The sequence below is a fragment of the Mustela putorius genome, unplaced genomic scaffold (genome assembly GCF_011764305.1).
Source record: "Mustela putorius furo isolate JIRA1106 unplaced genomic scaffold, ASM1176430v1.1 tig00000242_pilon_pilon_pilon, whole genome shotgun sequence".
NCBI lineage: Eukaryota > Metazoa > Chordata > Mammalia > Carnivora > Mustelidae > Mustela > Mustela putorius.
The window spans coordinates 1,582,248-1,598,361 of NW_025421325.1; the positions used below are offsets into that span (position 1 = coordinate 1,582,248).

At 33.6% G+C, this 16,114-nt stretch overlaps 1 protein-coding gene across 1 annotated transcript in view; it reads left to right on the plus strand.

Moving 5' to 3' along the window:
- TLL1 (tolloid like 1) overlaps positions 1-16,114 on the plus strand; it is a 214,031-nt gene that overhangs the window by 79,273 nt on the left and 118,644 nt on the right. Inside the window, exons 2-5 of the mRNA XM_004779539.3 lie at positions 8,904-9,011; positions 11,162-11,242; positions 12,702-12,854; positions 13,364-13,481. Coding sequence (XP_004779596.1) covers positions 8,904-9,011; positions 11,162-11,242; positions 12,702-12,854; positions 13,364-13,481 — 460 coding nt within the window. The remainder of the gene's footprint in view (positions 1-8,903; positions 9,012-11,161; positions 11,243-12,701; positions 12,855-13,363; positions 13,482-16,114) is intronic.

Sequence of the window (16,114 nt, forward strand, 5' to 3'; positions counted from 1 at the left end):
CACAAAATTTATAACTATATGAGATGATGCATGTGTTAACATATATAAAATCACTACATTGTACACAAACTACACAGTTTTATATATAGTCAGTGATATTTCAATAAAGCAGGAAAAATAATTTAGTATATCAGGTAGGTTCTTTTAACAACCATTTCAAGACAACTCTAAATTGACTAGTTAGCCTTCTATTTTTTCATTTTACTATTAAAAAAAATTAGTAGGCTTAATACCTAAGGGTCACTTTGCATCATTGCAAGGAATATTAAAAATAGATAAAACTCCCAGAATTAGTCACATCGCCCTAGCTGCTGCTCACAGTATCACCTTTAGCTTTAACTCGCTGAGTATCCCTGAAATGACAGTCCATCATTACAGTTGGCTGCATACTTAAATTACTTTTACTTTTTTCTCCCAAACAGTAGCTCTAATAGTCATTCATTTGTTACTTCATGAGAGATCACTAATGAAATTCAAGAAAAAAAATGGATTTTAAGCATTAGTTTTCAAACATATTAATCCTTTCAGAGGGTTTCTCTAAGACCCTTTTAAAATTCCTTTTTTATTTTTTAGAGATTGGTTTATTTTATAAGGCTCCAACAGCTTTTAAAGTGAATTAATATATTGGTTTCTTTTTTTATACCACTGGATTTTGTTGGTCAATACTGAATATTTAATTTTTGTTCGTGATATGTATTTGGCAGTTTTTTAAGTGCTTGTAATTTATTCTTTTTTAAAAAACTTATTTCATCAGTAATACTACAGACAGATTGGGGAATTAATGCCCAAATTTCTAATTATATCTATTAGCTAAAATTTATACTTGTTTTAAATATTTAAGTTTAAAAAATGATATAATTAAGGAAAAGTTTTCCTGGCATTTATAAAGATTCTATTTACCTAATGTGCCTGGATTTCTGTTTGTATTTCAACATCTGTTTTCTTTTACTTTATTATCTCAAACAAGGCTTGAAACATTACAGGCAGATTACTCAGTGACATTAATATTGCAGCTAGGTAAGCAGAGTCTTAGGTGAGTTTATCCTTTTCCATACACAAGTCATGATCAACTCCATTTCTCTTGGTAAACACTTGCTTTGTAGAGAACATTTTTCAGTTACATATATTAGCTCCATAAGGCCATGCAAGTAACATCCGTGTTTCTGCAAATCTGAAAATAAAAGGAATCACCTATTTCTTCATTCCCAGTTTGAAAGCTTCACATGGTTAAGATGAGTCAGTCATGGCCTCAACCTGAAATTTTTAGATAGGTGATGCTTCTGACTCAGAATCTTGTAACTCTAACAGATATCCTAAGGTCAGTACTAATAAACTGCTACTTAAAGTAAAAAGTAGATATTATATAATGGGCAACAGGGAATGGTAAGTTTTTAAAATAGTAAATTCTATCAGCAGGTTTAGTAATATGAATCAATATCTAGGGGTTTCTAAGACTTGAATGGAATAAAGTGTTGATGAGGGTAGTTTATTGATATTAAGCACTACACATTTAATATTAGTATAAGATACTGACACTTTGTAGATCTTTTAAAGTAAAAATTTTGAATGTTGAAAATAATGTTGACAGGATATTTCATTGTTTTTTCAATTTTTGCTTGTTTTGGTGTGAATAAAGTTTCCTTTACTTATCTTCCCAATTATTTAAAGTTGCTGGGACTATTGAAGAAAGAAACAGAAATCACTACGTGGAGCAAAGTTTTTAGGATGTCAATGAACTTTGAAATTTTGTAAAGTTTATTTCACTGAGCACATGTTTTTTCTATGGGTTTGCAGTGGGGGATATTAACCAAAGAGAAAACCTAGCCTTGGACTTGTGCTCAAAAGGAAATCTTATACGAAGAACCAGAAAGGTTGGAATGCAACATTTCCTCTCTTAACCTTTCCTAACAGTAGACTAAATAAAAATGGAAAAAAGTGGGAAAAAAGATTCTGTTTGTGTGAAGGGATGACCAGCCAGTGAATAAAACATAGAATACAGAAAACAGCAAATTTGCATGAAGTCTTACTTCCAGAAAGACACCAAGATTTACTTCAAGAGCTAGTGTCAATATTTAAAAAGTAAACAAACTTAATTAAGAAAAAAGTATCAGGGTTGACTCCAACACAAGTGGCCACAAGTGTAAACAATTACAAGCCTGAGGGAAGAAAAAAACAAGTGTTTACTCTGTTGTTACAAGATGTATGATGTGGGAAACATAAATAAACCAAATCTTGGTAGCGGTTGAATATATATTCCTTATTTGAGCAATTTAAGAATGGGAGTTTTTAAAAACCTAGAAACTGCAATAAATTGTTTTCCTAAAGCTTGTAACAAATTATTAGGCCATATGTAAAAAAAAGTTTCAATACTGATTTTTACATTGTTTGATCACAAAGTACTTTTCTGTCGATGTTTTCTCTTTTGAGACAAAGAGTTCAGAATGAATATTTGTGGTATGGGTGATATTTTAAAAATGTTCTGAGAAATCCTATCCATGGGCATTGTGGGCTATAAATGCAGATTGATATGGTATTTCAATGGATCTTTTGTTATGAGAAAAATTTTGTTTTCTGACTTAAAAAGAAAGATGTTTATTTGAAAATTTAACATTTAGTCATATCCATAATGTAAAATTGCATTAAAACAAACAAACAAAAAGATTTAAAAAAGATGACTTGCTCCTTGTGTTCTGTGTTCATAATCCGTTGATCAATCTAGATTTGTCTTGGAACACAAGAGTATCATGGAAAATGACTTGATTGTCAAATGTCGCCATTTTCTGGAGAAATATTCCTTGTTCTAGCATGGTATATATGTGTGTGTGTATGTGTATATGCTTGTTTTGCATTCCAGTTGAACAGTTGAATTCATATTGAGATGGTATATTATTTCCTGATTTTGGAAGTAGTTGAAGAAGATTGTTTGAACTCTAGCAGCAGTTTTGTGTTCTTTGAAGGGAACTTTTAATTTGGAGGATGTTTGGACAGTTTTCTTTTTTATGATCAATAATCCAAACAGTATCTAGCTTTTTATACCTCACCACATCTCCTCCTTTCAAAAAGTCATCTTGTTTGAAAATGGCAAGATAAGAGTCATGTTGTCCAGAGACTCTTTTCAATCTAGTTTATGAGGCAAGAATAAGTAAACCTTTTATTTAACTCATCATTTGTATTTCACTGCATGAACACCCCCCCTTTTTTTTTTAAGATTTTATTTATTTATTTGACACAGAAAGAGATAGAGAGAGGGATAGAGCAGGGGGAGTGGGAGAGGAGGCAGGCATCCCGCTGAGCCAGGAGCCCAATGCCCAACTAGATCCCAGGACCCTGGGATCATGACCTGAGCCAAAGGGAGATGCTTAAGGACTGAGCCACTCAGGTGCCCCTGCATGAATACTCTTTAGTTGCAAATTAGAAGACTTTGCTCAGTTTATGGGATAGTTTTGGTAGAAGTGAAAATGCAGAACTTGGGAAAAAAAAAAAAAACCCTATAAATTATTTTAAATAAAACATTGCATGTGCTGTTTTCTTACAAACATTCATTACAATAATTGGACTGCAAATACTCTTTTTTATTATTAGAAATTTAAGAAGGAAATATGCTACATAAAAAAATTCTCATCCTAATTTTTTTTTGAAGAGTAATTCTGAAAGTCTGTATAAAAATATGTATTTAACTTATTTTTATGTAGTATCAGGACTTTAAAATAATTGTTTACCAAACTTGGAACTTAGCTTTCATGTGTGTCATTTTGGGGCACAATTTATTTTGTACATTTGAAATGCCACCAAATTGTTTTCCCTTTAAAGTATTATAACACTGTCTCCGAAATGTATAATTAGAACTTTTGCCAAATCTTACTTTTCCTTGGGAATTTGCTTAGTGGTTGTCAGTCAAGTAAAAATAGTTGACTTTTGAGCCTTCATTGTTGTCCTTGTCTGAGGAAATTTTTCCTAAGCCTTTATTGTAGGGTAGAGCAGCCAAAGCAGCCTTGTCAGGCCTTCACATGACATCATTCTTCCTCCCTAAATCCAATATCAATAAAAGCAGAAAGTTTAAACTGTATATGGAAACAATGTAAGAAGCGAGTGCTCTTGGCTATTGTTGAATCTTTGTGTTATCTCTTCAAATCTCATAAATCTCAAGATATCTGATCTGTTGGTTCAGTCTGTATTTCCTGAGCATATCAGTATGATGTTTAGAGAAAAGCGGACACATTTCCCATAACTACACTTCATAATATACACTCCTGAAATAAAAAAGAAAGGCAGTTGCTTTTTAAAAAAGTTTTTGTTGAGTATCTAACAATAATCCACTCTAGACCGAAATTATTGAAATATTCCTTAGAATGGTGAATATCTTGTGTTTTGGGTCTTAGGGCAAAATCCGTGAAGCATATAGCATGGTTAGCCTTATTTTTGTCATACACAATTTATACCCCTAGCCAGGGTATTTTCTCATTCACATTTTTTTGTGTCTCAAAACATATATCGAGGACCTCCTTTTTGTCAGGCACTTTGGCAGGGAGAGTTTAAAGATGAGCAACTTATGCTGCCTGTGGTCAGTATTTTCAAAATTATATTGAAGAATTAGGCTGTTGAAAACATGGTATGAAATCCTGTGTCTTGCTCTATTACTGACAGAAGCACAGGCAGGACACGGAAGCAGAGGTGATACCAGATTAGTTGGAAAGAAGGATTTCTGGAAGGGATTTCTATAAGTAATGTCTGAGGAGACTCTATCCCTTTGTTTGTTATGGTATGCTATCCAGTAGTAACCTGCTATCAGACACATTAGCATGAATTCACATGAGTGTCACGTGAATGTATTCATTTTTGTGAAGGTATTTAGTTTGCAAGCATTTTCTCCTGAGTGGATTGAAAGGCTTTGCTTTTGGCAAAAATAGAGGCTCTTTACTTTGTGTGATCCTTTCTGACAACCTATAGTGGACTTTTGTCCTGCAAACCATGTTGTGACTGGGTATATAAGCTCATACGTATTTTTTGCATACAGCTTTTAGGAAATCACAAGCTCGAAGCCTCCTTAAGCCTAGTTGCTGGATTCAACCTTCAAAATGGAAAGGCTAAAGATCACTTGGGAGCCTTGAATGGGTGGAAGAACTATCACTTAAAGTTACAGTGTAGGGAATTATGATCTTGGATTGTTCATTCTTACCATACATTCTTCTATAAAATGTGTTTATCTACTGCAATAAAGGCTATTTGTCTTTCTTGGTCTTTGATTTAAAAAAAAATTGTACAATGAATGCAAATAGCCTTCAGAAGAAAAACAATACCTGTGGTTTTCCATGTAGTTTAAAAATTGTTCTTCTTGACATTTTATTTTGGCCTGTTGGTTAGCTCCAACCCCATTTTTGACCATAGGAATCCAAGCAGGATTCCAAACAGATAGTAAATATTCTAATTGCACTTGAGCATTTCCTTAGTGTTATCATCTATAACCCGTTTCCTGTATTGCTTTCAGTTCTGATATCCCCAACCTCAAATCACTGCATTAAATGGGCCTAATGAGTAATAATTCATACTCTTTTAAACTATGGGTTTTTTCTGATGCAAAACAAATCGAAAATACCATAAAGAAAAAAAAAAAAACCTCCAAAGTGGATTTGAGAATTTCAAATATCTTGGATACTAAATAATAAATATGTGTTAGATTATAATGCAAATTCTAAATCCATGTAATATAGAGTGTGTGGTCCAGTTTGCTCTACCAGGGCATAAGAAAAGTACTTCAGCATGTAAAAATAAATAAGACACTTATATTTAAGCAGAAGATGAATGAAGGAAACCCTCAAATGTGTGCAGTATATGAAGAAAGAAATTTTGCATTTAAAACTGTGTGATGGGGCGCCTGGGTGGCTCAGTGGGTTAAAGCCTCTGCCTTCGGCTCAGGTCATGATCTCAGGATCCTGGGATCGAGCCCCACATCGGGCTCTCTGCTCAGCGGGGAGCCTGCTTCCCATCTCTCTCTGCCTGCTTCTCTGCCTGCTTGTGATCTCTGTCTATCAAATAAATAAATAAAATCTTTAAAAAAATAAAAAAAATATATAACTGTGTGATAGGTTGTAATTTTAAGATGGCTTTTTTTTTTTTTTTTTTTCTATTGATAGTATCAAAATTTAAAGATCTCTTGGCCTGCAGCCTATCAGGTCTGGCTTTGTCACTCACTATGGCTTGTTCTCAAAGAAATATTTGGTTTTCTCCTGAAATAGTTCCTGGTGTGTTGAGAACTGACACAAACATTCTGAAGCTTTTTAGTTCAGGAAAGATAACAGTAGATTTAAAAAAAAAAAAAAAATGGGTGTATGTATTTTAGAACAGTTTTCTCTCCTTTTAATAACCATCTGGCCTTATGCCTTTTCTCCTCCCCAGAAGTAGTGTTTTTGCTTCTGTGAAGTGTTATATCCTTGGACTGCTGTTCTGTTTTTGATATAATCCATCCATCAAGACATGAATCCTATTGCATGTGAAAAGTTGTTACAAGAAAATAAAAATCTAAAACACATTTGGGTTTTATTTTACTCATACTACTTTATTATGTAAATGGAATATGGACAAACTGCGTTTTGTTTGGTTGAGTGCCTCAATTTTCAATTTAACCAGCTGGTTCAGAGAGAAGCAAAAGTTTATCCTTGCAAAAAAAAAATGCTAATAAAGATGATGATGACAATGACAATTATTTGCAGTAGTGGCAGCTTGTTAAAAATGTAGAATCTGGGGCACCTGGGTGGCTCAGTTGTTAAGCATCTGACTTCAGCTGAGGTCATGATCTCAGGGTACTGTGATCGACACCGGGCTCCCTGTTTTACTGGAGGCTTGCTTCTTCCTCTCCCACTCCCCCTGCTTGTTTTCCCTCTCTCACTGTCTCTCTCTGTCTCTGTCAAATAATAAATCATTAAAACCTTTAAAAAAAAAAAAAAGTAGAATCTGAGGCCTCTCTCCAGACTGACTGTATCAGAGCCTGCATTTTAACCCGATCCATTGGGATCCCTATTCGAGGTGATAATGTGTTAGAGTAACACTGTTTCCCTGTCTCCAGATGCCCCTAGCACTAAGGAAGAGTGAGGCTCAGTCACTGCCAGTCAGTGCCCTCCCCTGTTTGCCTAGTAAACACAGATGATGGACGATTTCAGTAACTAGCAAACTTGAATTCAACCTTAAAGTGTAAAATCTTGGGAGAAAAGGGCAAAATTTATTTTTATGAAAACTAATGAGGCTTTTATAAAAGTGCTTTTTTTTTTTTTTTTTTTTTTTTTTTTTTTTTTTTTTTTTTTTAAATTTAGGCAGGCCATCTATTTCTTGAGATGTCTAGCTTTAGGGCCAGTGGAGCATCAACAGTGTCTGCTACAGAAGCTGATTAGAATCTGGCTTCAATTTCAGGCATCAAGACCAGCCTCTTACCCAGTGTTGTAAACTGTTCTACCGACCTTTCATGTCTTTGTCTCTATGACAGTAAAAGACAGCAAGCCTCTCTCTGGTTCCACAGACTGCCGTTTCATTGACAGTCAGGCGGAAGAGAAGAGTTGATGAGAGATTTCTAATTTTAATGAATATTTTTCCTTATGGTGAACTGATAATTCACCTTAAACTAACTTCTATTTTCTTCCTTTCTAGATTTACACATAAATCTAACTTTCTTATCTCATGTCATTTTTTATGAGGGAATTAAACTGGGTAAATAATTTTACATAATAAACTTTTGACCAGAACCTAAAGTATAGCTTTCAAAATTGAAATCTCAATTCCATAAATTAATTTTATTAACTTTTTATAGCTAAAATTCCTAAATATTAAGGTTTAAATCTACTAAAAGACAGTGATTTGAAACGTATGAATTTCATCATTTCCTAAAATTTTAATGTATTTTCCTCCTCTCTTGGGTTTGCAAAAGAAAAATTTGAAGAAACTTTTGTAAAAGAAAATTTGTAAACCTGTATCATGAAACAGATATCCCAGAATTTCCAAGGCATCTGTCAGTGTTTTACTATCTCATGATTAATTTATTATCTCTTTTAAATTTGCTGTTTCTAAAGTTACTATATTTTGACAACCAGCAGCACTAAGAGATTGATTAGTTTTGGACTCAAAAAGGAAGGAATTTTTTTTGTTATGTTACTGTATATTTCCGACCTTAAAAGAAAAATTTACATACTGATTTTAAAGAAATTATCTCATTTCTTTCCACACTGGTTTATAGAGCTGTGTATTTTATTAGGTAGCATAAAAGACTGGGTGCAGCGGACAGAGTCAGAGGGTTTTCAGGATTTGGGGCAATGATTTTGAAGCTCCTGAAAATATGAACAGTTTTATCATTAAATGTCAAAGGTGTAGCACCTAGTCATTGACTAAATAAATGTTGACTTAAATATTATTTTTGGTAATTATTTATAGCTTTTACAGAAATTCAGAAGCAATGCCATCTTTAGAGAAAGTGCGTATAATTGTATAAAAATGTGATGAATATGTTTCTATAACAGTACAATATTAAGCTCTACTAAGTCTCCTTCTACTTGTCAGTGAAGTCCTGCTGCTGGTCACAGGCCTCCACTGTGAATTCAAGAATGCTTATCAGATTTTCATTTACTTGCAAATTAGCCATGATTAGTGAATTCACTTTCTTTAGATTCCCCCATAAATCGTGACCATTTCATTCAAAGAAATAACTTAAACCCTCCTGTAAAACACAGGTCATACCCTTCTGCATGTGGTTCATATTATAGTGAAAAGATCCAATATTATACTCAGTTATACAATTACTTTCTGAAACACCTGTCTATATGGACTGCATTTCCATATTTTTAGCAATATTTTTCTAATTAGCTTTGTGTGCTTTGACTTTGCTCTTAAATATTTTACATTTTAATTGAACTTTTCTTTTTTAGCTGTGTTTTGGGGTGATATTGCCTTAGATGATGAAGACTTAAGTATCTTTCAAATTGATAGGACAATTGACCTTACACAGAACCCCTTTGGACTTGGACATACCACAGGTATGGTTGATTATTTGATTGAATTTGTGTTCACTTTGGAGAAAAGATACTCTTGAAATGCTATAAGTATTCTTTGGGTCACTTTTAATGTCCTGCTTATCAACTTTGATTTCCTAAACATAAACAAACCTATTTGGAAATTTAGATTTTGTTCATAGTTTTAATTTTATTAGTTAATTTCTTTGACAGTTTGTAATGTTTACAAGGTACCAGGCCTGGTTTAAGTGTTTTGCAGATAGTAACTCTTTGGATGTGCATAATAATCCCATGAGGAGATGCTACTAATATTATTATGACTTATAAGTGAGGAGATCAAATCAATTTTTTTTCTTATTTTCTTATTTCAAATTGTATAGCCTTTCCCATAAGTATTTAATTAGTTTGTATATTTGCAGTTTGTTTTTAAAGTATGTAAGAAATAACCACTTATTTTATCATTTTTTCTATGTTAATGAATTACCTACATAGAATTTTTTATAATTTCAATTTCTATAAAAATTTTTAAAAATTGCTAAATTTTAAAGGCATTACTGCCTTTAGTGGTCTTGAAACATTGCTTTTTGAAAATTCTATAATTACTCTTAGCCCTATTATTACCTTAATATTAACTAAGACATTTCTTTTTCTCATAATTAACCTTCTTCTAGATCTATTTATATATGGTTCAGACTCTATCTAATATGAAGTACAATTGTTACATAATTGTCATTTCAAACATATAAATGCCATTCTTTAAAATGTTTCTTATAACTACTTGGGAATGAATACATTGAAATATTACCTCATCTTCCTAAAATGTTCAATGAAAAAATTTCAAAAATTTTTCTCAAGTAGCACAACAAAAATGTGACCATGTAATGCAAATAATCAAGCACATTATTAGTCAGTGAATAGGCACTCTAACTTGCTTGCCTTATAAGGACGTAATTGATTTTTTGCTTTAGAAGGATTATATTATAATGGTTTTTTGTGATTGTTTTTGGTTTTTACTAGCTTTAATCTAGGTAAATAAGTTTTGGTATTAATTTCAAAGGGGAAAAAATATTTTGGAAAGAGAGAGATCAAGGTGCAAGAACAGTTTGTTGTTTTTATGGCTTTCTGGCCCTTTCGTTGTCTTCGCCCACAGAGACTCAGGAACCATACTCCCGTGGTATAAATTCATCTGCAGTTGTTCAATACCATTAGTGGTTATATTGGTGGTTTGCTCGGTGACACCTTCTTGTTATTTGTCTATTGAAGATTCGAAAAAGAAAGGAAAACAGGAGATAAAATTGGGAAAGCATTTTATTAAAGGTCTGGAATGAGAATCAGAGGACTTGGATTTTCCTCAGATGCTCTGGTTTCTGACTTACGACAGGAAATCTGCCTTTTCTAATCTTTTTCCAGTTGGTGAAACTGCAGAAGGACGTATTTTCTTATCCTGACCTCCTTTTCTACCTTTTGAGCTATAAAATTCTTTACGTCGGTTTTTATATGCCGATAACATAGATAACATAGATTAACAGAACATATTTTGCCGCTTAACATCCTTTTGGATTTCTGTAATTATGTGTTATTTTTCTATTATTTTCTATAATTATGTGTTATTTTTTAATAGATTTTCAAAACTTATTTTCAAATTGTATTTGAATATATTATAAAATATGATATGCTTTTAAAAATCTCAAAATTGATCACAACTTTGGAGCAAGACTTGTACTATACATTTGCTCTTCTAATGTTTTTATTTCCATTTGCTGATTTGGCTTCTGAAAATATTCGGTTTACATTGGAGAAATAGCTGGGATGTAATCAACAGGGCAGAACAACTTGCTATCATCCTATATAACATGATGTGATGTCAAGGTCACAGAGAAGAAAAATGTTCCAGATTATCAATAGATGACTTAGTTGTCACGATGTCTGAATAAAGTCACCTAGATTGCTCTGTGGATCACCGCACCCACTTGTTTTTAGTTACCAAAATTGTGTTTGTAGAATGTTTACACTCTTCTAAGATTTATGGATATTCATGACTCTAATGTTCTAAGACCACATCATTATAAAAAAGATGCCTTAAAGAGAAATCACTGTAGTCTGTTGGTATGGTTTATTTAGAAGAGATTTAACAGGCAATGAGTTTAACCTAACTATTTTCTTTTATTCTTAAGGTGGATTTGGAGACCATGGTATGTCAAAGAAACGAGGGGCCCTCTACCAGCTTATAGACAGGATAAGAAGAATTGGCTCTGGTATAACAATGTTTAAAGTTGCAGACGCTTGACTTGATGTACAGTAAATATTATACTAATTGCAGTTCAGTTTGTCATTAATATGCAAAGGATGAAAAGGGTATATGCTGAGGAGTCCTTTATTCATTTTTGTTAGCTGTTGTTTAATGTCAGTTTTTTAGAATTTAATTTGGGACAGCTGAAATGTTTCCTTATCTTATTTTCTGCTTCTCATTACAAAACGCATTGGGGGGTTATTTTGCTTGTGATATTTACTTCTGGTGCAGTATGTATCACACGAAGGTGTTTTATCAAGCACGGAACTACATCAGTTTTAATCAAATCAAAAAAATGTCATGACTGTTTTGAAATATATCCCATGTAAAGTAAATTGACAAACTGATTTGTTAGCTTAAAAAATGAATTTAAAATGTTTTGACCCTTCCAGAAGTATACATAGAAAATAGCTTTCTGGTTTCAAAATTAGTTAATACTCACAGTATCGAATTTGTTTTACACTATTTATAGATTGCAGAGTGTTTAAAAGTTTTCTGTTCAAAGTGTGTCCTAATATTTTTTATATTGGTGAATTATTACTTAAATAATTGACAGTACACACTTTGAAGGAATAATTTTCCCAAGCGAAGGTGCTTTGTCTCAGGGTATTAAAAGATAGACCTGTTAGGGATGTGGAAACAGGGGGCATGCATTCAATGTTTGTTGTGTCTGAAGTGTATTTGGATCAACAGTGATAGATGAATAAGAATGAAGAATAATGCAAATTTAGGAAAAACAAAAATAGTAAAAACATTTTGAAAGGCCACCAAGAAGATTAATGATTACAGACTTGAAAGCTGCTCCAGGAATAGGCCACATTTTATGTTGGCCTATTCACATTGTGTACTGATCTCTAAATCGTGCTAAATCACCTGGATCTGAATCCAGAGGAAATTAGAACAGAGATATACCAGTGTCCCAGGAGGCTGAAACCACAGTATTTCATTTATCCTCTCTGTAATTTTCATAATTTTAGGCTGTACTGTGGAATATCAGTCCTGCTTTAAAAGAATAAAGGATTTAGCAAGAGTTAAGAAGAGTTTTGAATATCTTGTGACTTTTCAAACAATGTCTACTTATCATCTGGTGGTGAATTGGCAGTGAACTAGTAAATTAAAATAAATAAAATTATCTTTTGTGGCCTACCAGTCTGCCTGACATCTATCCGCTGTAGGCTATTGTATGGGAATTCATAAAAATTTGCTCATAGAGCATTAAGAAATAGTGCTTTGACATCAAGTACTTCAATATTTTAATACTTTTGCAAGTATGTAATATAAATGAAGTTTTTCTTTAGTGCATTTTGACTTCAGGCATATTTACACAAATATGTAAATAAGACATTTTAACTTAGTCTTTTAAGAGGAAATGATTCCCTGACCAAGGACTTCTGTTTCACAGAATGTTTTAAATGTCACTGTAGGCTTGGAGCAAAACAGCACAGTTAAAGGAAAAGTACCTCTAAAATTCTCAGGGCAAAATGAGAAAAATCGAGTTCCCAGAGCTGCGACGTCAAGAACCGAAAGAATATGGCCTGGAGGTGTTATTCCTTATGTTATAGGAGGCAACTTCACTGGTAAGATATTCCCAGAGTGTTTATTTTTATAAGGAAATATTATAGAGATTAAGTGTGTATTGCTCCAGAATATTAATATGTAGAATATAGTATTAAATCGAACATCAGAAATACTTCACTCTTCTTGGTTGTTGGTTTAGAAAGTCTTTGAAGTTGAAAAATATGTTTAGTCTTGAGTTCTAAGAGTCTAAATTACTGTTCCGGTTTTTAAACTGCCTTGCAAATATGCCCATCATGTCAGGAAGCTGATTTCTCTTCAACTATCAGGAAAAATGTATGTCTTGTTGAGAAAGCCTTGTACACCCATATCTGTACGGATAGTGAGCTTGAACCTTCTGATTATAAGGTGAGTGTCCATTCTTAAGAGTGGTCACCTGTGGTGCTCTAGGCTAATAATTGTTGGTTGATGAGAGTGATGGCATCTGAACTGCCCAGCCAGACCCAGGATGGAGAAGCACTGCTCCCCAAAGCAGACATTTTATTTTATTAATATCCTGCCATTTTTCCAGGCAGTCAGCGAGCCATGTTCAAGCAGGCCATGAGGCACTGGGAAAAGCACACATGCGTGACTTTTATTGAAAGAAGTGATGAAGAGAGTTACATTGTATTCACATATAGACCTTGTGGGTAAGTAGAACTAGGGAATGACTTAAGCAAGTGTAGAAGGGGAAAAAGAAAATCCTGAAGTAGGATTTATTTCTTAGTATTTGCCTAGTTAACATTTTCCCATAAGACTGTGAATTTTACATAAAAAAATATATTTTAAATAAATATAGTCTTTGATCATAGACCTGTGTACATCTACCCCAAGTGTACTTCTCCACCACATCAAATACTTCTCTTAATGTTGCAACTATAACAATGGCATTGCCACTGTCCCACTCATCTGAATTAGTGACTTCAATAATATTGTCTGGGATTCTCTTGTGCTCTCTCTAAGATCTATGCAATAAGATTCTATTGATATTCACTGTATCTTTTGATTTCTACCTCCGTCGCATGTCAGTGCCTCATTCCATTTGTGTCTTCGTCATGTCACAACTGACCTATTCCAAATGCTCGACTGTATTCCCTCATCAATTTACTGCCCCTAGAATTATCTTCAAAGAATATCGGTCAGAGCAAGACACCACCCTCTTTGAGATCCTTCAATGCTTCCTCGTAGAGTGCTGCTTTCTAGATTGGCTTCTTACAGGATGATAAATACTCCCCGAAACAACTGTTCCGTAAGTTGTGAAATGCTGTGTTAAATTTCAGTAGATATTTCAGCAGCAATGTGCTAATGAACATTATGAATATTCAACCCATCGAAGAGAATATAACAGTGATTTTTAAACTTATTTAAAAAACGGAACATCCATGCCACTCTTTTAAGAGTGAAGAACATATATCAGTATCCCGGAACACATTTTGGGAAATGTTAGCCTGAGAATAAAATCCAAATTCCTTGCTGTAACATTTAAAGAATGCCATGAACTTACCACAACTTCCATGTGCAGCCTCTTCTGCCACCACATCCCATAATCTAGCCAAGTTACAGTAATAGCAGTTCTCCAAGCAACACTGTATACTTAAAGACTTTCTACTGTGAAAGGTCTCAAACTTATCTTCCCTCAATCTCCAGTTAGTCAGAACTTACATTTAAATATTTGATGAAATTCACATTGAACTTTTGCTTGTTCGGGAAGAATACTTGATAGGATTTGCTGCCTCCTTGGCATGGCATGCCTGCCGGAGGCACGTGGCTTAGCACTTAGCGATGTTGCTGTTGATCGCTGGATTCCAGTGGTAATGGGCCAGTCCCTCCATTGTAAAAGTTCCCATCATTGCAAAATAGTGATTTTCTAATGTTGTTCTTTCCTTTTAGTCCTTTTACATTTATTAGCTGGAATCCTCTGCAAAGAGGAATTTTCTCTAATCAGCTCAAACTATTTGAATACCCTCTAGTGTAGTTTTTACATGGAAATAAAAATAAATGCTTCATTCCTTTGGAGGAAAGAATTCTTGCCCCAATGACATATATTTTTTTCTGGGACAAAATATATATGTCACTAGGTATTGGGGGAGGATTGTGTCATCTGGCTTTGTTCTACCACATATTCATAGAACATTTAACTTCACTTAAAAAGTAATGGATTTTAATTTTGACCATATCTGAGTGGCATTAAGAAAAATTATACATGGTTACCTTTCTATATTGTTTTGGATAATGTCATAATTTTTTAGCTTTGACATGTTCGAGTAATGTTTTCTTCTAAATCACTAAATTTTAGCTTGACAAGCTTTGGTTACATTTGAAATGCCTCCTAGTTCTTGATATCTAATATTTAAAACATTCAAATCTATACTGTCCTTCCTTCCTCTTGGTTATCTAATAGGAATGGATACAGCTCAGCTTACATATTTTTAAATACATAATGTGTTCAAATCAATACATCTTTCCTTTATCTTCAATTTTGTGGAGCCAATACAAACAAAACATTGGCATTCATTAGTTTATTGATAAATTTGTTTGTAACAAATTTGTATTTATACTCAGTTTCTTTCATTAATTTGATTTTTTTTTCAAAATTTTTCATTTTACTTGTTTTATTCTACTAGATTATTTTTCCCCATTCACTATCATTTTTTCATGCATTTGCTTGTGCTTTTCTGCTTCCTTGTAGTGTCTTTGCTTCCATTGTTATCATGGAAGTGGTTCACATTTCTGAGCCGCCCTCAGTGTGACTTTGCTCTACCTTCAGCTGTATTATATTAGTATTATATTACACATTTCCACTGTTGGTTCATATGTCTGCCTTGATCTGTGATGATAGGTTGCTTATCCCTTCATCTCTCAGAATATCTGGTGCACTGCTTTATAGATAGGTGATCAAGAAAAGACTTTTTTTAAAGATTTTATTTATTTATTTGGACAGAGAGAGAGAGAGAGATCACAAGTAGACAGAGAGGCAGGCAGAGAGAGAGAAGGGGAAGCAGGCTCCCTGCTGAACAGACAGCCGGACACGGGCTGATCCCAGGACTCTGGATCATGACCCGAGCCAAAGGCAGAGGCCTAACCCACTGAGCCACCCAAGTGTCCCGATCAAGAAAATATTGGACAATTTACACATCAGCTGAAGCACATTGTATGTAATCCTAAAAGAAAAGAATGTAAGAACTTTAAGAGGTGTTGAAGAGCATGTACTTTAACGATGACTTAAATGATTTTAGAGAAATGGAAACTGAACTTGTGAATTCCCCTCAGATCCTTAAATCTG